Here is a 26,307-nt window from a genome sequence, read left to right as displayed (position 1 = left end):
TATTTTTTTTAAAAAGTTTTTTTTAAAAAGTTGATTTTTAAAAAAATTGTAGCATAGATCTGCAAGCTTACTCACCCTCCCGCCCGAAAAAAACACTTTTCTCTGTATTCTAGAGATGCAAGGAAACCTGATCCCTGTTTTCAAAACCAAAAGCCGCGCAGGGAAAAATCTCCTGCTCTCGCGGTTGATAACACGCCCTCCTCCGCCCTCGAGCTTCACTTGCCGCAACTGAGCGTGCGCGAGGCGAACCGAACTGCGCGTGCCCAGTAAGTGCTTTGTAGGGGCCGCTTTCTAAAGCCGGCCCCAAAGGCTGCGGTTGGAGCAGCAGAGGGGAAGGAATTACGGGGGTGGACCAACATGGCGGCGGTGCGCGGGTGAGGTCCCCATCCCGGATGGAAAGTACGATTTACACTCACACATCCCAACAAAGTGGGGCTGGGAGCTTCCCCCTTCTCTAATTATACGGGCCCCCCAGTTCCTTTTCCAGCCCCTTTTCTTTCCTACTTCCTACGTGCCCCCACATACCTTCTCTCTTGTCCACATACTGGGCATGATGATGGCTGTTGTTGTTTGTGTGCGGCTTCCTTCGTCAGACCCAGGCAAGCCCCTTCCCCGAGCTGCTCACGGCCTAAAAGCAACTATTAGCCACGATGGCTATACGTTTCCTCCACTGTTGGGGAGACACACACACGTGTTTGGCTCAGTGGTGGAGCACCTGCCTTGAGTTCTGGGGGTCCCGGGCTCGACCCTTCACATCCCCGGGTGCGGTTGTGGGGATGGGGGAACGACTGTTGGCCCGAACCCCCCTGGTAAGCTGCTGCCAGTCAGTGTAGGCAATACAGAACTGGATGGACCTTCGTAGTGTGGCTCTGTGTATAAGGCAGCTTTCTGTTTTCTGCAGCAGCATGCGTCTGAATGCCCGTGCATTTGGGGAGATAGTGCTGCTCTTGTACTCAGGTCCTGGTTAGGGGTGGGGTGTCCTTTTGGGGTACCTTGGTTGGCCACTGTAAGAATGGGAGGATGCTGGGCTAAAAGGGCCACTGGTCTGATCGAACAGGGAAATTCTTAACATTCTCTTCTTATGTTGTTAAAGCAGCCACAGCCGAGGGAGAGACAAAGGCAGCTAAGGGGCTAAATGTGAACAAACGCACATAGGTTTGCTTCAGACTCAATCGCACAGTTGGAATGCAGCCAGAAGCCACAGAGAAAAGGTGAGTTTGTGAGGAAGGGTTTTGACAGATGGGAGAGAGGTTGCAAGCTTCTCATGACATATTTTCTGCATATATCATTCCTCCTTTTTGCCCACACTAACGTGGTGCTTTAAGGTGCTACAAAACCCCTTGTTGGCTTTGCTGCAGCATGGCTATCCCTTTGGAATTCACTCTTGACCCTCCCCTTAGATTCACAATGTCACCAATTTATTATTAGGTAATGCTCCACTGTTTCCACCAATTTGCCCTCTTCCCTCGGATTCTTCTTACCATCCCTTGCACTCCAAATAGGTGCTGCCTCTCTCTTTTTCTGTGCATTTTTGCCTCTTTTATGCTACCCACCCCCTTATAGGTAATGTACTGCTCTTCCTTCACCAATTTCCCCTTTCTCAGATTTCCTTTATTATCCTTATTTGGCTAGCTGTGCTTGTGTTGACCATCCATCAAACACACAATGCCAGTATGCATATTTGTAATATAGGCTCCTTTTTGTTTTAATATTTTATTTATTTATTATTATTATTACATTAATAGCTGCCACTTAGCAGATGTTTTCTGGGGAGCTCACTCTCTGGTTCCATTTCTCTCTTTGCAACACCACCTTTGACTCTTTCCTATGTGTTTATTTATATACCAGTTTTTGGCCCTGCCCTAAGTAATGAAAGTGGAATTAGTTGTTTTTAAGATTATTTTATTATCATTTACTTGGTACATTAGTCTCCTACTAAAAGTTTAAGCAACTTACAAAAAGGCTAGAAGCCAAAAAGTCATAATATTTCAATAAAATTATTCCAACAATCCACAAGGAAAACCTTTGAGTTTAACTAATGTGATTTGCAGGAGGTGTTATTATATATTTAATTTGAAAAAGGTTAAAACTGATGGGCATTTATTTCCATTTCTTCCTCCACAGCAATTTCTCTTGCACATTTGAGAGAACAAAGAAGGGGACACCATGCCGACTGTGGTGGTGATGGATGTGTCCCTCTCAATGACCCGGCCAGTCTCAATTGAGGGCTCTGAAGAATATCAGCGGAAACATCTTGCAGCTCATGGCCTGACCATGCTGTTTGAACACATGGCAACCAACTACAAACTGGAATTCACTGCCTTGGTTGTGTTTTCATCCCTCTGGGAACTGATGGTTCCCTTCACAAGAGACTACAATACACTCCAGGTACAAAATATAAAGGCAGAGAAATGTTTTTTGTTGCATTGTAAATATGACTTAGGACTGATTCTCAAAACTCCAACTCAGTCCTGTATAATTGAGCAGCAAGTTGCATATAGAGTATTTCTCTAGCTCAGACCAACTTGTGTGTAACTTTTGTTGACAGGAAGCCCTGAGTAATATGGACGATTATGACAAAACATGCTTGGAGTCTGCTCTGCTCGGGGTTTGCAATATTGTGCAACAGGAATGGGGGGCTGCCATTCCCTGCCAGGTAATATTTTAGACTATTCCAGATGATGACTTCTATAAATTAGGGTTCAGGGTTGAGCAGAATACAGACATCTGCAGGAAACAACTTCATATCCTGATAAGGTGTACTAAGCATACCCTTTTTTGTGAGCAAAGAGTATCCTGTCAGAAAGTTTTCTTTGCCACTCAGCACTTTCTGTTTGCCTCTTTTGCCTCAGGAGTATTAGTTGAAGGAGCAGGTTGTATCTCTGAGGTTTCCTTTTGGCCTAAGAGCTTCTGATTTTTCAGCCCTTATTAAACGTTGTAACATCCTGTATAATTCTATAGAGGTTCACATGCAAAGAGAGGCCTGAAGGCACATTCAAACCTCACGTGTGAAACCACCCCAAGGACTTGGGAAAGAAATAATGATTTTGTAGGCTGGCCTTTCCAACAAGTTTGAATTAAGCTGTCATAATTCCCATATTGTAGGTGGAAAACTGAGGATGTGAAATCTCAAACTGGTACTTCTATAATCCACTGACAGATGCTTGCAGCACAGGATAGTTTCTGGTGGTCAACATGTTTGTTGGGTCACTGCCTCTCTTGTTCCTTCATTGCTAGGTTGTCCTTGTTACCGATGGCAGCTTGGGCATTGGAAGGGGCTCTCTCCGACACTCTTTGGCTACTCTTGGCCAGCGAACTGAAAGCAACCGGTTCCCTCTGCCATTTCCTTTCCCATCAAAGCTATACGTCATGTGCATGGCCAATCTGGAGGAGGTGAGTACCCTTTGGCTTTAAACAAGGTTTGCTCTTGGTTTGTCTGCAGAAGACAAACCACAAACCTGAGCTTGGATTTTATGATGAGATAAATTATGGCTTAGCTCACAGCAGTGCAGCAGCAGCAAGACCAGAGAAGCGGAATGGGGCAATCGCCTCTCCAGGAAGCTGCCTGCTTGCACAACGCTTTAGTTTGGCATTACATGCAACTGGGACACTGTGTGTGAAGTTGTGCTTCCTTTTGTTAAAGCTCCAGAGCTCAGATTCTTTAGATTGTCTTGAACGGCTCATAGACTTAAACAACGGAGAGGGCCAGATTTTTACTATTGATGGACCCCTTTGCTTGAAGAATGTACAGTCCATGTTTGGGTGAGTACACCTGGGATCAGCATTGCTGTGTAAATGCTATCCTTCAACACAGAGTCTTGTATGGCATGGTGTGGGTTTGTTTCCTTCTCTTTCTACCTAGCACAGATAAGTTGTTGGGTAACTTTTCCACCAATATCATTCAGTCTTCTGATGCTAACGTGTCCTCTGCTTTTCATTTGTGACTATTATCCCCTCTTGTTTGTCTGCAAGGTGAGTTTCCTCCACAGTCTTTCCTCCATTAATTACTAATATTTGATGGTAATTATTGTAGAATTGTAACGTTCGAAGGGACCCTGGGGGTCATTTAGTGCGCCCCCTTGCAATTCAAGAATCTCAACTAACACATCCGTGACAGATGGCTGTCCAAAATTAGTGCTATAAACATTGAGTTGAAAGGTTTTTTGAGGAGAAAATCAGGAATGGTCACAGTCCAGCCACAGTTAACTACAAAGTCTCACTAATGTTAATACTTAAATGAATTGGACTTTAAAATGCTTATCTTTGGCTGGCTGGTGCTCCAGCTGCCATGTTTGCTCCAAAGTACAAGATAGATAAGGTAAATGAAACAAACAGATAATACATAAATTTTGGGAGGAAAAGATCATGAGTTGCATACAATTCTATTGGCAGGATAGTAATTTAATCGTATGAGCATTGCTACATAAATTGGCTTCTTTATGAATCCTCCATTCCCCTTGCTTCCAAAGCAGAGCTCTCCAAATTTGACAGATAAAACTCTTGGAATTGTGGTTTTCCACGTACTGCAGGAGATTTGTTTTCGTTGGCACTCTTAGAAACTACAGTGCCTGCTTCCTTAAGCTAGTTTAAGATGAGTTTAACTGTGTAGCTATGTCATAGAGAACTTCTAGGAACATAAGAAACTGCCTTATCCTTACACCACGTTTGCCTATCTAGCTCAGTATTGTCTACACTAGCCTTTCCCAGCCTTTGGTCTTCCAGGTGTTGGACTATAGCTCCCATAATCTCTATTAGCTGTGGTGGCTAGGGTCTTTCCTTGCCTACCTAGAGGTGCCTTGGATTGAACTTGAGACCTTCTACCACTGAGCTGTCATTTAACTACTCTCCCAGCATCATCTAGCTCTTCTTTCTGATGAAAAAATTCCTGTTGCTTGAAAGCTCACATAATTCTGTGCAACTAGAAAGGAATGGTCAAGCAAAAGATGTCTTGTCACCAGTCTTCCCACCCATTGAACATCATCCAAACAAGCTCCTTCTTGTTTGGATTTAACTTTTCGCTTTAATGATAAACTCTCTTGTTCTAGAAAGCTAATAGACGTAGCTTATACCCCCTTCCATGCTGTTCTGAAATGCGGCCATTTGTCTTCGGACGTGCAAGCCTTTCCGAGGCCGGAGCCCTTCATTATAGATGAGGAAATCGATCCAATCCCTAAAACAATTAATACGGGTAAGTAGCTGCTTCTTTTTTGGCAACAAGTTTGATTTAGCGCCTCCTCCTTGGCAGTTTCTTCCTCTGACTTGGGCTGTGGAATGTAGCCATCCGTCCCACTTCTGACACTTAGTATTGAAAGCTCTGAATGACTCAGGCCCCAAAGATGTGGAAGACTGCCTCCTTCCCTATAGACTCTCTCAGGGGTTATGATCGTCAGAGGGGGACCTCTTGGTTGTTCCACCACTCTCAGAAGCTTGAGGGAGGGTGGTATTCTCAGTGGCAGGCCCCAAGTCTGGGATTTGAAACTGAGGATAAACCACTGTGGTCTGGTTGGATTCCACCTTGGAATGGTCCTGGTCTACTTTTGAGAGGGCCAGGGGCATGTGTGAGATGGTGTGTTCCTGTTTAGACATTATGTGGGTGTGTGGAAGAAATCCCCAGCTGGCGTGTTTTTTGAAATCTGATCCCCCACCTTCTCTCTGTTTCCCCTCCCCCCCTTCTAGATTTGGAAATAGTTGGGTTTATTGACATAGCGGATATCTCCAGTCCCCCTGTACTATCTAGGCATTTGGTGTTGCCTATCGCTCTCAACAAAGGTGAGCCCTCCTGCTCTCTCTCCACCCCACACCTAGCAGTGACAACTCTGTATTTTTAGTCTGTTGAGCACTGATCTGGGCAGTGTATGGTGTGGTGTATTGCTTAGAGTACTGGGCTAGGACCTGGGAGACAAGGATTCAAATCCCCACTTGACCATGATGCTCACTGAGTGACTTGGGGAGCCAGTCATGATATCTCAAGCTAGCCTACCTTGCGGTGTTGATAAAGGGATGAAATGTGGAGGGGGAGAACACAAACTTGAGTTCCTTGGAGGAAAAAAGTGGGATATAAGCATAATAAAAATGATATCTAAGCAGCAGTAGTAGTAGTAACAACAACAACCACCCCAGTGAGAGGAGGCAGGTTCTGATAGTGTCTTATTTTCCCTTCTCCCTAGAAGGAGATGAGGTGGGTCCCGGGATTGCTGATGAGGTTGAAGACGAGAATTCGGCTAATCAGATAGCGGGCAAGATCCCCAACTTCTGTGTGTTGCTTCATGGGAGCCTGAAAGTCGAAGGCATGGTGGCTATTGTGCAGTTAGGGTACGAAGGGTCTGGGGGATGTGTGTGGGGGCTCATGGTTCTGGGGAACAGAGATGTTATTGGCTAGAATTGTATGTAGTTGGGGCCAGTGATTGATGTTCAGTTCATTTCAGTATTGGAAAAGGGAGACTGGATTTATCTACCAGATGTCCTTTGATGGGCAACTTACGTCTGCCACAACAAGGCAGGGGTTCCAGAAGCTTCTGAAACAGGGATGGGAAAGCCTTTGTTCTGCCTGAGGGCCACATTCGCTTCAAGTAATCTTCCAGGGGCTGCATATCAGTGGTGGGCGTGGTCAAAGGCAAACAGGATGGAGCAAAACAGGCAATTCTTGCCATTATACACAGTAGGTAACATGCCAGCCACAGAAAACCCAAGAGGTTTCTACGCTCACTCACATATCCCTGTAGCCAGGCAAAATCCCTCAAGGAGGGGGGTCACAGAGCAGGACCAGCATGGGGCTGAAGCCTGGGGGAGAGTCACAAGGCCATATTTGGAAACTTGCACAGCAGAGGCCCAGTCTTAGAACAAAGTGACCCTAAACATTTCCTGAAAATTAATAGAAGAAGAGATCAGGTAGAAGTTTGTGGAAAAATGCCGGGCATGGAGAAAGTGGCTAGATAAATGGTTTTCTCCCCTTCCACCAGAATGCATGGACATCCAGTGAAGCTGAATGCTGGACGATTCAGGACAGATAAAATAAAGCACTTCATTCAGTGCATAGTTAAGCTATGGAAATTGCTCCCCTGGGAGGCAGTGATGGCCACCAACCTAGATCGTTTTAAAAGAGGACTGGACCAATTCATGGAGGAGTAGGCTGTCAATGGCTGCTAGCCATTATGGTTATGCTCCGCCTCCACAGTCGGAGGCAGTAATGCTTCTGAATACCAATTGCTGGAAACCACAGGAAGGGAGAATGCTCTTGTACTTGGGTCCTGCTTGCAGGCTTCCCGTTGGAGCATCTGGGTGGCCACTGTGAGAACAGGACTAGATGGGCCATTGGCCTGATCCAGTAGGCTGTTCTTAAGACAGAACATTTGTGACTTCTGTCTGTTCTTGTAGTAGTGAGAAGCTGCAGGGAAAGGGAATGCCCAGCCCCAGATTGGCCAGGGTGTTTTCTTTGGGAAATGGTAGAACTGCTTGTGGATGTTCTGCTTTTCTTTTCAGCCCTGAATGGTATGGGATGCTGTATTCTCAAGCTGACAGCAAGAAGAAGTCCAACCTGATGATGTCTCTCTTTGAGCCGGGCCCGGAGCCTCTCCCTTGGCTGGGGAAGATGGCCCAACTTGGCCCCATCTCAGGTAGGGGTCATGCCTGCCTGAATGGTTCTAGCAATCCCCTCGGCGTTTGAGACATTAGTCTTCCCACACCCATTTTCTCCCCTGATGGTTCCATGAGTTCTACACCACAGCTTCCCTGTTCATTTCAGTGAAGGCTCCAGATGTAGTTCTCTCTTTTTGCTCACAGAACTGCCCCAACCATTGGTGTGCAAATGGTGAGGTTCTGTGCACGCAGGAACTTCTGTTTATGCGCTGGTGTGCACGTTCCACCCTGGATCAAGGACTCTTGTGTCCTGCGTATCTCTTCCCAATTTTTTAGAGTCCCCTTTTCAAGCATCCACTCCATAGGTTCAGTTGCTTTGCTTGCTTGGAAGTGGTCTCGTTCTTCAGCGATTCATTTTCCTTTCAGATGCTAAAGAGAACCCATATGGCGAAGATGACAACAAGAGTCCCTTTCCGTTGCAACCCAAGAATAAACGCAGCTATGCACAGAATGTAACAGTGTGGATTAAACAAAATGGCCTCCAGGTGAGCAGAGGGCTGAATTCAAATCCCACAGCAGGCATCCACTTTCTCTTGTGCTCCCAGGTCTGTGTGTGGGAGGGGATTCTCAAGAGGCCTTCAGTTTGATAGACGCTCCACAGTGGGGGGGGGGGAGCCCAGAAGGTTGGGCACTTTCTTGAAAGGCCACTTTTTTGCCCCCACCCCTTCAATGTGCAGCCCCAGGGCACATGGAACAGCCTTTTACACCAACCTGCTGCTGGACAACGGCTGCGGGGAGTAGGTGTTACGGGTGCTCAACCAGAACCCGAGAGACCAGGGTTCAAGTCCCTCAGCATAACCTACCTTGCAGGCTGGTTGTAAGGATGAAATGGGTAGGGACAGAACCACATATGCCCCCCTTCAGCTCCTGGTGGGGGGGGGAGGAGAGGTAGGGCTGTAAATGCAGTAAGTGAAGCCTCGTGGAATTAGACCACAGTTCAGCTCCTGGTCTACTCCTTCTCAGTAGACTTGGGCAAGATGTACTAATCTCTCTGCCTCAGTTCTCCAGCCATAATAAAAGAATGAAGACCATCAAGGTTTCTGTTGGTGCAAAAAGCGGGTGGCTTGCTTCTGGGTGTGGGCAGATCACCTTGGTGCTCACAGCATTCAGGTCAGCCTGCTGTCAACTTTGGTACAGCTCCAAGGTTTCTGAGCAGTAAAGCGTATTCCCCATTAAGAATGCTACTGTGCGGTAAGGGGGTTTGAGGGTGTGTAGTGGTGAAGTTGTCCTTTTTTGTACCTGTAAGGGGGTGGGGGATGAAGTTTCAAGCTCCAGCAAGCCAGGCATATTTTCCTTTTCCTTTCCCCGCAGACAGATGTGCAGAAGATACTTAGGAATGCAAGGAAGCTCCCTGAAAAAACACAGACCTTCTACAAGGTGAGAGCTGCAGGCTCCCGTGGCACCCTGGTCTCCAGGGACTCTCTTGCAGAGGCGAATAAATTGCAACTCACCCAGTGCTTTTCCTTCCCTGGTAGAACAGAGAGAGCTAGTTGTGTCTTAGCAGCAGTGAGAGCTGGCATAGTTGGCTTAGAGCAGCTATTCTCCAGCTCAAGGCTGGAGAGCTCTGGTTTGTACTTGGTTGGTTGGTTCAGAGGTTTCTCAGTGCAGGAGTCAGTAGCTGGAGACTAACTTCCCTGAAAGAGGACACTGTACACCCCCTTCCTGTGTAACGTGCAGTTGTGTGTGTTCTGAAGCACACTCTTCGTTTACATACAAGGAAATTGCCAGTGCTCTGCTTAAATGAACTGTACGCCTCCAGAGGTGCACTCCAGAATCCTTTGCAACATGCAAAGATCCTTGGCAGACAACAGCAGCGTGTATGCTAGTACTACTCAGATTCAAATTCAAATTCAAATTTATTGTGGCTATAAGCCCATAAAAACATAAAATATGGAATATATGACATAAAATTACAGCAAACCATAGACCCTGGAGTCATAGGGAAACAAACCACAGCACAAATACAAGTTTTAAAATTGCAACCAGGAAGCAGAAAACAAAAGTATTAGTGGTCGTGTAGTTGGCCACAGCGCCTTTTTTGAGATATGACCGAGTTTAGAAACCTTGCCACCTGCAAGGTTGTATAGGAGTCGTTGTCTTGCAGGAGTAAGGCAAGGTGTGACTCAGCTGGTGCACCTGTAAGTTTTTGAGTTATTGGTCTTAGTAATTTTGCCCGAGCCTCACTATGCAGGGAACAGATAAAGATTATATGATGGAGAGATTCCGTCGACTGTTTATCACAATCACAAAAGGCGGAAACTAGGCCCTTGGAAAATCTATGTCTCAGGACATTAGAAGGAAAGACATTAAACCTCGCTTTGGTGAAAGCGAATCGGTGCCCAGCAGTGGAGAGCGAGGATAGGTATAGAGGGACATGATGTATTGGAGTAACTCCAAAATTCCGAGGCGAGCAGACACTACTCAGTGAGACAAAGTGTAGAAGCTTCTGGTCTTAATTCATTTAAAACAGGGATAAGGAATCTGTGGCTCTCCAGATGTTTGATTCAACACACACACGCCCAGCAACATCTGGAGAGCCACACACATCCCCTATCCTTGATTTTAGAAGCACCCATTTAGAGGAAATGATTAATTTATTCTGCATTAGTGTTGCACTAGACTTTTTATTTCCTCCCATTCAGATGACATTATAATTTTAAGATCTCGCAGTACTGCACAAGTGCTTGATTAGAAAGTGTTCTCTCTCCAGTTGGTCCACTAGGGAGAATGGGGAACAGTAGAAGATCACACTGGCTGTCAGCTTCATTGTCTCAGTGTTGCACTTGTAGAAAGTTGGGAAGGAAGTTTGGGATAAAACTAGAATTAAGTTGACTCTGGCTCCACCTACTGTTTACACCCTAGCTGTCTCAACTGACACCAGTACTGCTCTTTCTCTCCCCAATTCCTTTCTAGGAGCTGAATCGCTTACGAAAGGCAGCCTTAGCCCTTGGGTTTTGGGACCTGTTGAAAGGCGTAGCAGATATACTCGAAAGGGAATGCACCCTCCTGCCAGACACAGCCCACCCAGATGCCGCCTTCCAGCTTACCCACGCTGCTCAGCAGCTCAAAATGGCAGGCAGTGGCACCTCGGAGTATGCCACCTATGACCACAACATCACACCTCTGCAGACAGACTTCTCCAGCAGTGGGACAGAGCGCCTGTGATGACCCTCTAAAGCGAAACTTGGTCCATCATTGATTGTTTTCTTAACTGTTGTATTCCAGGCTTGCTCTGTAAGAGCAGACTGCACTTTTATTATTAAATTTGTTACATTTTCATCCCTCTTTCCTTCCTATCACAGGCCCTGAGGGAGGGAGAATTTAGAAATCCCTAAAACCAATGCAGTACTCCTGAAAGCCGTCATACCCTTCCAAAGGTTTCCTGAACAAGGAATGTAAAAAGGCATCAACAGTGGGAACTTCTACACCATGGGGCTATTTAGGTAAACCTACAGGCCATGTGTCAGTTGCGGAGATAAATCTTTTCCTGCACTTTGGTTCCTTCACTAAGATTGGACATAGCTCCCATGGCTTGAACAGTGAATCAGCTAATGTCATTTTACATCAGGTGATTGACTGCTGGGCAGCCCTGCCCTCTGTCAAAACAGAGGATGGTCTTCAAAATAGAAGACGGTCTGGAACTGGCTGGATCAAGTCCCCCACCTCTGCTTTAGAGCGAAAGTTAGGACAACTATTTTTCCTGGAAGCTGGGCTGTGTAAAGAAAAAACAAAAAATCCCCTGCTGCTATTTAAACAGTGTGACTGGCATGCACTTTTGATGTACGTTTAAGAGTCTGGTTCTCAAATGGTAGCACTTTCTGAATTCCTCTAGTCATTAATTTCACATTTTCACAACGACTGAACTTGGGTATCGAACCCAACAACCGGAGCTCAGAATTCTGCTTCCATTAACTGGCAGGCTGGAGGGGATATGAGTAATGTCATATGCTGTTGAACTGACTGGAAGCGATGACCACAAAGAAAAGTGTGAACCCCCTTGTAGATCAGGGGGTTCAAGAGACACATTATGCAGGTGTAAAGCTGGAAGGGAAAGCATTTCAATAGTGGGAAGGAACAGAAGCACTCAAGCAGACCCTTCCCCGCTCTCTGGCCCTGGGTGGGACATGAGGGAGAAGGGGTGCTAAGCCAGAGACCCGTGTTGCAAATTATTCCAGTATCATTCCAAGAGCCACTCAGGTTCTGCTTTGCTCCCCTCTGTTCTGTCAGGGTCCTTATTTATGACCAACAGACATACCAATATGCATATGTAAATAGGAGGTATAACTCATTCAAATGTTGACCATGGCAGAATATCTGCCATCAGTGTAACTTAAGCACTGTATTCACACCAAATCCTGTTTTGTTTTTTTAAAGAAAAAAAACTGCAACGAGTGCACAAAAGATGTTTTAAAATCTTTTTATTATTAGAAATACACATTCTATTTGCCTCCCGAAAGACCAGCGAATACAGATTCATGACAAAAGTGCCTGCACCCTAGACTGTAATTTTAACAGATGGAACAGCAATGGAAAGGGCTAAGTAAGGTGCCCTGTGTGCTACGGTTGAAAGTCAGTGTCACTACCGGCAGATCAGGACTTGGGTCCCCCAAAACCCACCATTTACCCACCTGGAGTAAATTAAGGTGAAATTGTCACCTCCAAATTGGCCCCGAGGAAAGTGCCTGTGCCCAGTCTGCTGGATCAATAGTGCTTCTCCCGCCACCCCAATTCTAAAGGCAGGATGGTGCCTTTCCTAGACCCCTCAAAGACAAAGCACGTCTAGAACCATGGAGCCACTCAAAAGCCGCCTTGCACCAGAAGCAGAATTGTGATATTGGGTGGTGAGCTGGAAGAGGTCCCATCAAGCCAACTGTAGAAGCAACAGGTGTCTTTCTGCAGCAGTTCTGAATCAACAGGATGTCCTTCCACATCAAGGAGTTTAGAATACAGACGTGAGAAAAGGATGAATCCAGGGATGGGGAAGCTATGGTCCTCCAGATGTTGGGACTCCCAATTCCCTTTGGTCCCTGCCTGCATGTCCAACTCTCTCTTAGTTGGGAGTTGCAGTCCAGCAACATTTGGAGCAGTGTTTGGGTCTCCAAACACTACAACTCCCATCATCCCTGGCCACTGGCCCTGCTAGCGAGGGATGATGGGAATTGTAGTCCAATAACAGCTGGAGACCCAAGTTCGGGAAACACTAATCTAGAGGGTCACAGGTGCCCCACCCCTGATGTGCATACTAAGGGCATGCCAGTAGCAATTCTGAGGGTGAAGGGGGCCTCTAGCTTACCTCGCAGCTGGCCATCTCCACTGCAGGGAGAAGGAAAGAGAGGCAGGCCTCAATAAACCACCAGCACACCACTTCTGGGTGCTTAAGGTTGCCACCCTACTCAGGACTTTGGCTTGGGAGCCTCAGCAACAAGCAGTGACCAGCTAGCTTCCCTGCCCTGGGACCATTCCAAAGGTTTTGATACTGGAAAAACGCATAAAAATAAATAATTTTCTGCGTGAAGCTCTTGCCTCCACCTGTCGACTTAGCCAGACAAAACACTGCTCAGCTCCCGGATGGCAGGGAGTTGTGTTCCCACCAAGGGGGTCAGTTTTATTTGCAGGTAGCACAAGACACAAGGGCTACGACTATTGGCTCAGCCGTTCAGGTTGACCAAAGAGTCGCTGGACCTAACTTGGAGATGGAGAATGTCACCTGGATCCATCTTTGTGGGAGGGGAGATGCATGTTGGCTATTAACTGTACAAAACTGATTTTTCAGATCAACAGGGTAAGTAAAACCGTTAGGAGAGAGCCCTAACCCTGCCTTCAAGGTAGATTAGAAGGAGAAGAGAAAGGAACCATTCCAGGCTCCGGCCTAGTGCATTTTCCTCTTTTTGGGTCCAAGGTGTCTCTTCCGTTGCTTGTAGAGGTAGCGGAAATTCACAAACGGCCCTGGAGGAAGAAGAAAGTCTGAACTCCCAAGGCCAGCAGTGCCAAGAGAGAGAGAATACTGGTACTCAAGCTCCCCAAATCATCAGTTTAACATGCTGGTAGATGGTTTTAAATTGTAATGTTTGAATTATTCGATGTCTCCTGCCTTAGGTGCCTTTTGGAGAAAAGGCAGGGTAGAGATTTAATAAATGAATAACGTATCTGTGAATAGTGGCCTCTCACCATGCCCTTCTGGCCTTGGAAGGCCCCAAACTGCCCCTCCCCCTTAAACAACTGCAGCAGGGGCTGTGTGCCAGTATTTATTCACTCGGTGTGGCTCTGTTCCTGCCTTAGCAAACAAAGATTGGAGAAGGGGAGGGCAGGAAATGTCTGGACCTTGCCCGGCAATTCTTTTTTTGGGGGGGAAGGAATGTAAAGCAGGGTGAAAATGTATGACGACCCCTAAGTCTGCAGAGCTTTGTGTAAAACCTTACCCTGGGAGGGGAGTTCCCTTCAGCAGGATACTATGATGATTATTATTATTACTACCACCACCAAGTTATCCAAGGACAATTCTAGTCCTCATGAAGCCCACCCCAATCCCACATTTACCTTGTTTGCAGACTTTAATCTGAAACTCACCTAGAAACAAGAAGACAAGGTAGAGCTGGAGAAAAACTGAGAAGGGAACGGTGACGTTCAGCGGGTAGGGCAGCATGAAGCTAAATCTCCCGGTGCTGCTGAAGACTGGAATAGCCTGAATCACGGAGACAGCTGGAAACAGAAGGAAATAGGGCTTGAGGTCAAGGCACCTTGCGGGGAAGAGCAAAGGGCGACAGTTTACATGCAGCTTCGTTCAGCCTCATCTCCAGCAAAACAGCATGTGAACAACAGGAGGCAGGAAAATCAGAAAACCAGGCAAATGTACCACAATCGAGGCTGGAAGAATTGCTTCCAATCTTCAGGCACCCAGGACTAGGGCAGCGCTGGAGAAAATGTTATCCCTCCAGATACTGATAGACTCCAACTGCCATAAGCCTCAACCAGCACAGCCAACGATTCAGGGTGACGGAAGTTGGAGTCTATTCCTAGGATGGTGGTGGTGATCAGATTTTCAGCATAGAGCTGGTGTGGGGGAACCTTTAATCTCAAAGATGTGGCTGAACTGCAACTCCCATCAGCCCCAGAAAGCAGTGCCAAGGGCCAGGGGTGATGGGGCTTGTAGTTCAGTGACATCTGGAGGCCCACAGCCTCCCCACCTGGCACAGGCTGCTTCTGAGCCCTGAGTGGTGTTGGATGGAAAGTTTGCGGTGCTATGTAACAGGTGTCGACACAGTCGCCTCTGTCTCTTCAGCATACCTTCTGCTAAGATCCCCAGAGGGTAGAGGGGCATCCAGATGCTGTATCGAATCCAGGTCAGGATCTTCCATTCTATATCGAGGCACGAGAGCATGTAGAACGGATACCTGGAAGGGAAGCCCTGCAAGTCAGTGGCTCATCAGGCTTAGCCACCGAATACCCCCCAGGAGGGAAAGGAACGAGAAAGCATGAACAATGGCAGCGAGCTGAAAAGATGTAGCACAGCCAGGGTAGCGTAGTGGTTATAGTGTCGGACTAGCACTTGGGAGACCAGGGTTCAAATCCCTACCCACCCAAGAAAGTTCACTGTGTCCTTGGGCCAGTCATAGTCTCTCAGCCTAACCTACATCCCAGACTCTGAATAAATGAAGAGGGGGAGAACCATGTCTGCTACTTTGAGCTCCGTGGAAGAAATGCGGGCTATAAATGCAGCAGCAACAACAACAACAACAACAATAATAAAATACATTAAGAATTTGGAGGGGACTTCTGGGGGAGCACAAAAAAATTATTGTGGCCTTTGATGCTGTTTTGAGCACCTGCTAAAACTATTTAGACAAGCCCTACCCAGTGTAAAGTGTAAAGTTGACATGCGTTTTAATAAGTAATTGTATTTTACAATGTCTACTTTTAACTGCTGATTTTCATATATTAGAATTGTAGAGTTGGAAAGGATCCCAAGGTGTCTAGCCCATCTAGTCCAACCCCCTGGAATGCAGAATTAATTGTTCATATGTTTTATTTATTTATATATATTTTTTAAAATGTTATGTATACTTTATATTTACTTAGAGGTTTTTTATAATTAAAGCGGTACAGACAAATTTGGTCAAATGAACTAAATTTACTAATTAACCCGGCTCGAACCAAGTCTATCACCTCAATTTGCGGATCTTGCACTTCTGCAAGCGCCACGCAATGTCTGCTTGCAAGGAGCCATTCCTTGAGTGTGGCAGCACCTGTGCTTTGGAACTCCCTGCCTATTGACACCAGCCAGACGCCTTCGCAGTACTCTTTTGGATGCCTGCTGCAAACTTTTATGATTCAGCAGGCCTATCTGGACACACGATTAAGTTATAAGGTTCTTAAAATTTGTTTTTAGGCGTCCCACTAGGCTTTATAATTTTTTGGGTATGTTTTTATTTTATTTGTATTTTTGTTACCAAGGGCTCCTTTGAGAGGAAAGGTGGGATGTAAATTTAACCAATTAAAAAAATTAAATGAAAACAAACTGGGGCGTCAGATACAGCCCACGGGCCCTGGGTTGGCCACCCTGGGTCTACAACTGGCTGGTCTCCTGGGTTTCAGATGGCAGCATTTCCCAGCCTTACCTGGAGATGCCAAGGATCGAACCTGGAACCTTCTGCATGCAATGCAGATGCTCTACCTCTGAGCTACAGCCCTTCCCTCGATGCAGGGAGTGGAGGGAAGCAAATGAGGGGTTAAGCTGAGCAGGCCAAAGCACAGACAGTGGCTTCCTTTCAGCTGAGATATAAACATAAGCTTCTCAGAGCTTCTCAGCTGTGTTCTGTGTTGAGGAAGGATTTGAATATGGAAGGGAGAGGCGGTGTCGGGGTGTGTGTCATGGAGGAAACTACAGAAGGGGAGGGTGCTCTTGTGCTTGGGTCCTGCTCATGGGCTTCCCAGAGGCATCTGGCTGGCGACTGTGAGAGGTTGAACAGGATGCTAGACTGGATGGGCCATTGCCTGGCTGGACAGAGTAGCCTGGGAAATGCCTTGCACTGCAAAGCAAGATTCCCCGATACCTGAAAATCTCCACCATGCTCCAAATATAGAAGATGAAGAAGACGACAGCTTTGCTCTGCATTTCTTCCACACCTCCAAGGACAAGGAACAACACAAAGTTTCTCCCAAAGACCTGGGAAGAGAAAGACGTAGAAGCGTTTGGAACAGAGAAGTGGCATACATGTAGCAAACCCTGTGTCTGCATCTCTCTGAGCCAGAGGGCAGGAGGGAGCTGATACTGTATTCAACATACCTCCAAATCGTGAGAGCAATTGACCATGTGAATTGCTCCTTTTCCCGTGAAAAGGAGAACAGAAATTAATGTGTGAAAGGCTCTGCCAGACTGCCAATTAAGGCTGCTCACATGAACACAGGCTCAAGACTGGAGACAGGCAGGATCAAACCAGGGTGGTGTAGTGGTCAGAATGACAGGCTAGGACCTAGGAGACCAGGGTTCAAATCCCCACTGAGCCATGAAGTTCACAGGGCAACCCTGGGCCAGTCACTCTTCTCAGATGCCTCACAGGGTTGTTGTGGGGATAAAACTAGGGAGGACCACATAGGCCACCTTGAGCTCCCCAGAGGAATGTGATGTAGTGGTTAGAGTGCTGGACTAGGACCTGGGAGACAGGGTTCAAATCCCACACTTGGTCATGAAGCCTTCTGGGTGACCTTGGCGCAGTCACTTCCTCTCCAGGAGAGAGAAGCTAAGGTGTACAATTGGGGAGGGCTCTGCCACAGCCTCCCCTTTCTGCTGGCACTCCAGCAGAGAGAGAGAGAGAGAAATAAAGGGCATTTGGCCTAGGAGGCCCTGGCCAAGTTTGGAGTCACCAGAGAGTGGTTGCTGGCTCTCTAAGTGCAATTACCTGGAGGACGACAGGCATGAAAGGAGCCCGGACCAGACCAATCAGTGTGTTCACAATCTCAACGACAGCCAGCGTCTGACAGAAGTACATCATGTCTGCCATCGTGTGGAATGTATCAAAGAAAGAATCTGCAAGAAAGAGGCAGACAAGGAGGTTACTCTTTGGAACTCCAAAGAGAGAGAGAGAGAGAGAGAGATGCATCTTGGAAATTGAAAAATGCCAGGATCCAAAGAACAGGGCAACTTTGCAAGGGGAACTCGGGAGTCAGGCTTCTCAGAGAACGGTTTCTTCAGCCACTCAGTGTTTTCAGGTATGCTGGCTGGAGGCCTCTGCATAACAAACAACTAATGTGTGATAACAACAACAACAACATTTATGGCTGTCTTATACAGTGGTGCCCCGCTAGATGAAAATAATTCGTTCTACGAATTTTTTCTTCTAGCGGTTTTTCTAGCGAAGCGGCAATGCAAACCGCGGTTTTCGCTAGTCGGAAAAAAAAACTTGAAAAAAAATTGTCTTGCGAGGCAGCCCCATAGACTTTTTCGTCTTGCGGGGCAGCCTTCCGCTAGACGAATGCCTTCGTCTAGCGGGGCACCACTGTATTGAGGCAAACCACTGTGTCTCATCTTGTCTATTCCAAACAGCAGCAGCCCCCCAGGCCCTCCTTTCCAACTCAAGGTAAGAGTTGTAGCAGTCCAGAGTTTGGGGGTGGGCGGGTATTGAAGATCTATTACTATTTTTGCATTGCCCTTGAGTTGCCCAATCAGCATGAAAGGGAAACTATGTAAACACCGAGAAGCCTTCTAATTGCACCCTCTCAGAGTGAAACGAAATGAGTCAGCCACTGAGGATTGGCTCCTAGGGTCACCCTGAAGAATGTGTGGAAAGATCCATGAAGAGTTGTTGTTCTGTATGCTTTAAAGCAGGGGTCCCCAAACTAAGGCCCGGGGGCCGGATGTGGCCCAATCGCCTTCTAAATCTGGCCCGCGGACAGTCCAGGAATCAGCGTATTTTTACATGAGTAGAATGTGTCCTTTTATTAAAAATGCATCTCTGGGTTATTTGTGGGGCATAGGAATTCGTTCATTCCCCCCCCCAAAAAAATATAGTCCGGCCCCCCACAAGGTCTGAGGGACAGTGGACCGGCCCCCTGCTGAAAAAGTTTGTGGACCCCTGCTTTAAAGCAAGAGTTTAAGAGTGCTGCAAACGACTTCCGCTTCAAAAGAACGTGCAAGTTCCATACAATGGAATTTCAAGTAAACACAACTTGAAGTCACTCTGAAAGACTACACTGGAGCACTCCAAATCATTTGCCCATGTATGTGCACAGAAAACAGCAGATCTAGCCCAAAGGCAACACATAGAGATCTGCACTGATCGCTGCAATGCATCCCCATTTATTATTATTATTATTGCATAACTGCAAGGTTATTGTATAATCTTAGAAGGGGGCGTGGCTGTATCTATTGTGAAACGGCCCTGAATGTGCCACTCTACTGCTGCTCAAGGACCTTTTAAATGAGAGCAGCCAGGGATTGAACTTGGCAGCGGAGCACCAGCCGGCAGGGACAAGAGGGTGAAGAGGGCCACTTGCCTTTCCCCAGCATGAAGAGCCGAACTGTCATGTTCACGAAGATCCACGAGAAGCCCAGGAACTGCACAAGGTTGTACATGAAGAGGTAGCCTCTCTTCAGGTGCCGGAAAGCTGCAAGGCATTGCAGAAGAGCAGGGCTAAATGGCAGAAGTCAGTGGAATGCAAGATCCTGCCAGAGGCACGACGACAAAGGCTTTCTTTTATATACATTCATTTTTCACACCGCACATAAAACTACGTAACTCACAGCACATCAACCATGTTGCTTAAAAATATCAAATCGAATTCTTACAGTTCACACAAAAAAAACCTTTCCACATATTACTGTGAGATCTCGGTGGATTATAAATACAGTCTTCTTGACACACATAATCCAAAAACGATTGCCACACATTAGATAAAAGGTGGGGGTTAGAATTCCCTTTGTCACATGAATCTGCCATGCCAGCTTTTCAGCCAGGGCCATTCTCCATGCTCTGGAGTACCATGCTTCAATGTTCAAGCCCAAGGCAGTGCGCCATCATCGCATGGCTATTTCCCTATGTGCTGGCGCAAGGAGGAACATTAAAAGTTCTTTATGAGCAACTGGTGGAGCAGTCATGTCCTTTATTCCAAGTAAAGCAAGTTGAGGGGAAGGCTGCAGCTCCAGTTTGTATATTAAAATTCAACTCTTTAAATACCAAAACCCAAAATGGGTAAACAGATTTGCAAAACCAGCACCTATGTCTGTAGGATCCAGTCTCTCCATATCCCCTCCAACAGGTTGGTGTTGCCCCTGGTATCATGTGGGATATTCACAAGGGGGAAAGATGCCACCTATGTAAGAGTTTCAAAGAAGATTCCCTTAATTGGGCCAAAACTGTTTTACAATGTGTTTTCCCCGCAAAGCATGTTTCATTACTTGAAGGTCCGTTTCCCAGGGAATTTTTGTGGCCAAACTCTACCTCCATTAATATTTTGTTTGCTGATACCAGGAACATTGACCATAAGTTTACAGAATCATAGAATTGTAGAATTGGAAGGGACCACAAGGACAATCTAGTCCAGCCCCTTGCAACGCAGGAATCTTTTGCCCAATGAAATTAAGAGTCTCATGTTCTACCAACTGAGCTATCCCAGCACTTTTCATGTTTAATTGTTTAGTTGTTCTAAAGCGGCCAACTCTTGGTCTGACTGAATGGCTAGTACAGGTACATGGTTTTAGCAGAAAGAAAAGCAACCAATTAAAATTAAACTGTGACCATGTTGCATTTCGAATCTTAGCCAAAATCTGTTCTTCATGTAGGTAGAAGAACACAAAAATCCCTAAGTCTATATAGACCTGCTTGTTCCCAGTCTTCCCAGTCCATCGTATCCCCAGCCTCACAAAATATGGGGTGGTAAACGGGGAGATTGGAGGAGCAGTAAAGAAATCTTGCTGGCGCAGAAAGAAGGTCTGCCAGACAAACGATACTTCACCAAGTCCTCAACTATAACAAATAAATTCTACAATTGTCTTTAAGAGCAATCTGATAGTTTAGTTTTTTCCTTCTCTTATTATTATTCTTTATATAATAAACCCCGGTGAACCTTTATTAAGTGTGTTTATATTAGTTGAAGTTTGTTCCGACATTACTAACAGTAAGCAACAACAACAATCCAAATTATATAAGGTCTCATTTTTTCCTTAATATAAAAAGGAAGTTTATGTTCATTTCACAGTCACATGCATTATTTCTTTCCCATTATTATTTTTCATAAATGAGCCCGTTTGAATCTTTAAGAAGTATGTTTGTATCAGTTAAAGTGGTTCCGGACACGCCTTAAGATATAAATGACCCTATTCCTTTAAGAAACCACCCTCAGTCAGGTATATAAACCACGAACCAGGAATTACCAGTAGCAGTCTTGATCATGTATATATAGAAGCTTGTTGTAGGAGCCTGTGTGGCTTCATCCTTTCAAATTAATGAGTTTTGTTAGTTTTTTTCACACCGTTTAGGTTAGCTAACCTGAGTTTAATTTATATTAAACAGTTTGGGAGGAATTCCCCCTACTGCTCTTGAGTCCTTTATGTTTTCGCAGCATTGAAAGCCTTTTTCATTTTCCTAGTCTCTAGAATTAATTTCCCTCTGAGGAAACAGACTACATCCAAGGAAACGAGAAAAGAGCCGGCATCTCGTTAGGGTTTTCAGTTTGATTTATAAGTTATATATATTCTTGTTTAACTCGTCACATAGCTATTTAGGGGCTCGCACCCCGAATTTTTTGGATTTGAGTTTAGTTTAGTTTGGGTTTATATCCTTATAGTATCTCCATCTTGTTTCAGGGATTGTCACGGCTGAGTTCTTTATACTTTTTTGGTCAGACAAAAGATGCTGGCTACTTACGGTCTTTGGGGATGCGGTTCTCTATGCTGATTTTGTTAACCCTTTCTTCCTCCTAAAAAACGAGCAAGACAGGTTTTTAGCAAGTGTTAGTGCCTTTGGCAAACCGCCTGCTGACTTTTGGGACAGACCTTTGCCAAAAAACGAAACAGAAAAACCAACTTGACAACATCCAACATGTTGAGCCAGCGTGTTCTTGGGCGATGGTGTCTGTTGGACAATTCAGATGGCCTCCAGTTTCAGCTCTTTTTTCCCCTCCAGCCCCCAACTTGCCTGGGGCATTATCTTTCATTTTTGCTTTCATTTTAAATTGCCTCTCCTCCTCCTTTTCAAAAGTCCCTGCTAAGTACTGCCTTCCATTTGCAGTTACTACTTAACCACCTCACAGTCCTGTCTGCCTTCAACAAAATCTGCCTTTGCAAAAAAAAAAAACGCTAGTTAGCATTTAAATAGCACAGTTCAAATTGCTTCTGTACACTCACTGTAATGTTTAGACAATTTATTCTACCACTTGATTACAAAGGCCTCTTAAGCAGAGTACAATCAACTCAATCCAATGAAAATAAAAATGACTTCAAACTATTACATCAGAATTAATCAGTTAAAATGCCTGCTGGAATTTTTTTTCAATAAAAAGGCTTTCATTAGGCAGAAGTTCAACAGGGAGGGGGCCTGTCTGGCCTCAGCTGGAAGGGAGTTCCATAGAACTAGCCCCACAATATTGGATGCATAGCTCCTGGTGGGCATTCTAGCCATGGGGTACCACCAATTATTATATTATTATTATATTATTATTTATTCTATTTATATACCCCCCCTGTATCAAAAGATTTCAGGGCAGCGTAGAACATTAAAAACACATTACAGAACATCAGTGATTAAAAACATAATTAAAAACAGAGTAAAAAGCATACTGACAGACAGCCTAATAATGAAACAATCATTCCACTCCCCCATACTTTTACAGGCCATAGAATATTTAACAGCCATAGGCCTGGTTAAAGAGGAATATTTTTGCCTGGCACCTAAAGACACGTAATGATGGTGCCAGGCGAGCCTCTCTGGGGAGAGCGTTCCACAATCGGGGAGCCACCACAGAAAAGGCCCCCTTCTCTTGTTGCCACATTTCTAGTATGGGGAACATAGAGAAGGGCCTCAGACGACAAGTGCAGGGTCTCGGTCGGTTTGTAAGGGGAGAGGCAATCTTTAAGGTCTTGAGGTCCTGAGCCATGTAAGGCTTCATAGGTCGACACCAGCCCTTTGAATTGGGCCTGGAAACTAACAGTGACTCCCCCAAAGACTTCAGTAGTCGGACAGAGACATATGGACCCAAATTGTGGTGGGCCTTGTAAATATATAGTAGAGCCCTGAACCTAGCCTAGGAGCGCATGAGCAGCCAGTGCAAAGTTTTGAGCACTGGAGTTGCGGGCTGGCAATACAGTGGTACCTAGGTTCCCAAACACCAAAAACCTGGAAGTGTTCCGGTTTTCAAACGTTTTTCGGAAGCCGGACGTCTGATGTGGTTGCCAGTTATTGTTTCCGGGGCACCTGCACAAGTCAGAAGCTGCGCCTTGGTTTTCGAACATTTCGGAAGTCAAACGGACTTCCGGAACAGATTGAGCTTGGCGCGTTTGTTTTTGCTATTTATTTTGTGTTTTTGATGCTTTTTTGGTTAATTTGTTTTTGTGACTGTGTGGAACCCAGCTGAGCTAAGGACTGCCCGCCCCCCCCCCCCATCCAAACAATGACTATCATCAGTGCAGGTAAGAAAAAATATTTTTTTTAATCATCTACAATACTGTCTTACTTATTTTAAAGTACAGTACATTGATTATTGCTTTCATTTTATGGATCAAGGTCTCGTTAGATAGTAAAATTCATGTTAAATCTCTGTTTTGGGGGTTGTTTTTAAAAGTCTGGAACAGATTAATTCGTTTTGCATTACTTTCTACAGGAAAACGAGTCTTGGTTTTGGAACGCTTTGGTTTTGGAACAGACTTCCGGAACGGATTAAGTTTGAGAACCAAGGTACCACTGTAGTCTGTTTCCATCATAGGCCAAGCAGACAGGCCCACATGTCCCCATGGAGCAGGGATGGGACAGAGCACATTGTGGATGACTGGCTAGGCCTTACTTTGGCTTTCAGCTCCATCTCAGCATCCGACTCATCCAACCAACGATCAAAATCCGGAGCAAGGAACAGCGGCCGCTTCTCCTGCTTGGTCAGCCGTTCCCACCACCGGCTCTCCTTCTTCGTTATGGTGATGTTCAGCTGCCTCTGTGTCATTTTATAGGCTGGCTGAAAGAAGACAATCACACAGAACTTGGGAGTTGGAAGGGAGCTCCCAAGGCTCATCTAGTCCAACCCCTGCAATGCAGGAATCACAGCTAAAGAGGCCCGACAGACAGACACCCCCCACAACCTCTGCTTGAAAACTTCCAATGGAGGAGAGTCCGCCACCTTCTGAGGGAGACCTTTCCATTATCAAACAGCTCTGATCGGAAGCTTGTTTTAAGCAGTGGGTTGGAAATAACTTCACCAAAAATCTCTCTCTCACACACACACACACACAAAGAGTTGTGGATAACATGCTGTGCTACTCAACGCAGGATATTCTGGCCTTGCAAAAGCATCCACACCAAGCTACTAATTCACAACTTTTAAAACTGAATGTTCAGATTTGTGACCGTTGCTGCACAGGTGAGGAACCTCCACCTGCAGGCCAGCCTTGGTCCAACAGGATTCTTTTCACCTGACATCATGATGCAGGTAAGGACAAGCCTTCAAAGGTACAATCAAGAGCTGGAGGGCACTGGTGGGTGCTGGGTGCAGCGGCGGAGCATATGCCCGCGCTGTGCAGGGCGGGCGCACTCCCGAGGGGGGCGTGGTGCAGAGGGTGCCCTCCCCCAGGCACGGAGTAGCCGCTCGGGTGCTCAGAGAGGTGCGCACGCCCTGCAGCCAGACATGGAGCAAGCCGCCCATGGCGGACATTTGGCACGCCGCCCACCTGCAACTCCCAAGCCTCCCCCAAGCTGTCAAAATGAAGGGAGTAGAAGGGAACGCTTCCAGCAAAGCGGCACAGCTCCCCCCCCCCTTACCCCGACGGCTCGGGGTAGGCTTGGGGGTCACAGGTGGGCAGCGCACCAAATGTCACCCCCCTCAGTGAGGGTAACCGGGGCGCTCCACCCCCACCACACCCTTTCCTACACCCCTGGCTAGGTGTGCACCTTACTCCTGGAGGAGAAAGCAGTTTCCATTGCTGAAATGGGGGGTGCTCAAATATCCATTTTAGCAGTGGTTTAAAGAGACCTTGAGCCTCAAAACAACCCCACGACGACTGTTGCAGGTAGCATGTTCAGTGAATATTTTGCCATTCAGTGGCAAAAAATACCAAGGGCACTGCGACCTTGAATGAACTTTCAGAGGGGTGTGGCCCTGCCCTTAGACATAAGCGGTAATACTAATGCCATTGCTGTAAGATACATTTTGACATAAGTAACGACTTTGCAAAATATCCACAAAATTCATGACTATTGTGCACTCCCTTGTTTGATTTGGCACAGAATGTACCATATTTCACACCGGAAGCAGCAAGGCTCTCTTCCTCTTAGGCTATCAGGATACTCAAGGTAGGTGCCTGTCAGTCTGACAGCCAAAACCATTCTTTATCAGACTATGATGGCTATAACTGAACAAGGCTACGCAGTCAAGAATTGTGGAGTCGTTTCTGTGCAGATTTCTGTAGCACGTCGACTTCTGTGACTACTCTCCCCTCTCTTGCTTCACGGTAATGTGGTGCTATCCAGGATTAGTCAAAACAAACCCATTTCTCAATGGGTCTACTTTGAGCACGACTAACTTCAGATTTCCCCCACTGCCTTTCGTAACTTGTTTGGGTCACTTTGCACAACCAGTTCTGTGTACTCCCAGCCCCTATCTGTGTGCTCAACTGGGGCGAATTTCTTCCTTGCTGCGGGTGGCTGTTCATAACCCATGTTCCCTTGATGTTTGTCCAAACACTTAATCATGTCCTTAATTAGAATGCGCATTTCACCACCCTTTTGATGCCCACAGAAGGGGAAAGCAGTGTGTCCTGCTCCACACAAGGAACTTGTTGTTACTTAGGATTAATTTCACTGTATCTTGATTTGTGAAATGCAAAGCCTGAAGTTAACGGGAGCGGCAAGAGATCTCTTGCTTTGTCAGGGTTTGGAACTCTATAACTGTGACTGAACTTGGCTAAATGAATAAATGCTTAAGCCAAGAAAGAACTTGGCATATGAAGTTGAAAGTGTGTAAATGTACCAAATCCTTGAGAAATAATATTTTGAAGAAGAAGACTAGATGTTCTAGTTAAGATGAGATGTAACATGTAAATTTGTATGTATGAAAATACAGCAAACCCTGGGAAAGTATTTACTGAAGAAGCCCAAAACTGCCCATGGGCGAAACAGGGGACAAACGCCGGCACCCTGTCTAACTTTTGTGCGTAACATCTTCAATATTTCATCTGATTGGACTTGCTTACATCAATTAACATCTGTGCATATCATCATTGATATTTCATCTGACTGGACCTATTTTCATCAATATCTACAGGAGCCTGGCTAAAGAAATTTAAAGACTGAAATTGTCCTGTTGCACTAACTTGAATGAGTTTTCTGTTTGTGGCTTCTTTGTTAGACTTCTTGCATCGCTCTCTCTTTGGTTGGACTACCAATATAGAATTCAAAACGTGGAATGGTTTGGTAAATTTGTGTGCACCGTTTTTTGTGCTGCTTATTGTATACTGATTTACCAAGCGACTGAACTTTT

The 26,307-nt window shown here is 45.9% G+C and overlaps 2 protein-coding genes across 4 annotated transcripts in view; one reads left to right on the top strand and one right to left on the bottom strand.

Annotated features, from left to right (window-relative positions):
• Positions 1 to 266: 266 nt before the first annotated feature.
• On the top strand, positions 267 to 10,914 carry INTS14 (integrator complex subunit 14). 3 transcript variants are annotated; one of them, XM_033167063.1, is made up of 13 exons: positions 267 to 374; positions 1,094 to 1,211; positions 2,125 to 2,388; positions 2,549 to 2,656; positions 3,238 to 3,393; positions 3,644 to 3,762; positions 5,046 to 5,188; positions 5,677 to 5,769; positions 6,168 to 6,312; positions 7,480 to 7,613; positions 8,002 to 8,120; positions 8,947 to 9,012; positions 10,549 to 10,914. In XM_033167063.1, the coding sequence occupies exons 3-13, from the start codon at positions 2,167 to 2,169 to the stop codon at positions 10,798 to 10,800; spliced, it is 1,557 nt and encodes a 518-aa protein (XP_033022954.1). In that variant the 5' UTR covers positions 267 to 374; positions 1,094 to 1,211; positions 2,125 to 2,166; the 3' UTR covers positions 10,801 to 10,914. The 3 variants fall into 3 exon arrangements, with proteins under 3 accessions (XP_033022954.1, XP_033022955.1, XP_033022953.1); XM_033167064.1 differs by having other exon boundaries at positions 270 to 399; positions 6,171 to 6,312; XM_033167062.1 differs by having other exon boundaries at positions 270 to 399.
• A 2,574-nt stretch (positions 10,915 to 13,488) lies between these two features.
• Positions 13,489 to 26,307, bottom strand: part of HACD3 (3-hydroxyacyl-CoA dehydratase 3) — an 18,032-nt gene continuing 5,213 nt past the window's right edge. Inside the window, exons 4-11 of the mRNA XM_033167165.1 lie at positions 23,626 to 23,790; positions 21,495 to 21,546; positions 19,126 to 19,236; positions 17,532 to 17,659; positions 16,686 to 16,798; positions 14,920 to 15,026; positions 14,203 to 14,334; positions 13,489 to 13,581 (exon numbers count right to left, since the gene is read on the bottom strand). Coding sequence (XP_033023056.1) covers positions 13,505 to 13,581; positions 14,203 to 14,334; positions 14,920 to 15,026; positions 16,686 to 16,798; positions 17,532 to 17,659; positions 19,126 to 19,236; positions 21,495 to 21,546; positions 23,626 to 23,790 — 885 coding nt within the window. The 3' untranslated portion in view covers positions 13,489 to 13,504. The remainder of the gene's footprint in view (positions 13,582 to 14,202; positions 14,335 to 14,919; positions 15,027 to 16,685; positions 16,799 to 17,531; positions 17,660 to 19,125; positions 19,237 to 21,494; positions 21,547 to 23,625; positions 23,791 to 26,307) is intronic.

Source organism: Lacerta agilis, chromosome 13 (assembly GCF_009819535.1).
Source record: "Lacerta agilis isolate rLacAgi1 chromosome 13, rLacAgi1.pri, whole genome shotgun sequence".
Lineage (NCBI taxonomy): Eukaryota > Metazoa > Chordata > Lepidosauria > Squamata > Lacertidae > Lacerta > Lacerta agilis.
Note: the sequence above shows the minus strand (reverse complement) of the source record. Positions and strands in the feature narration are given on the sequence as shown.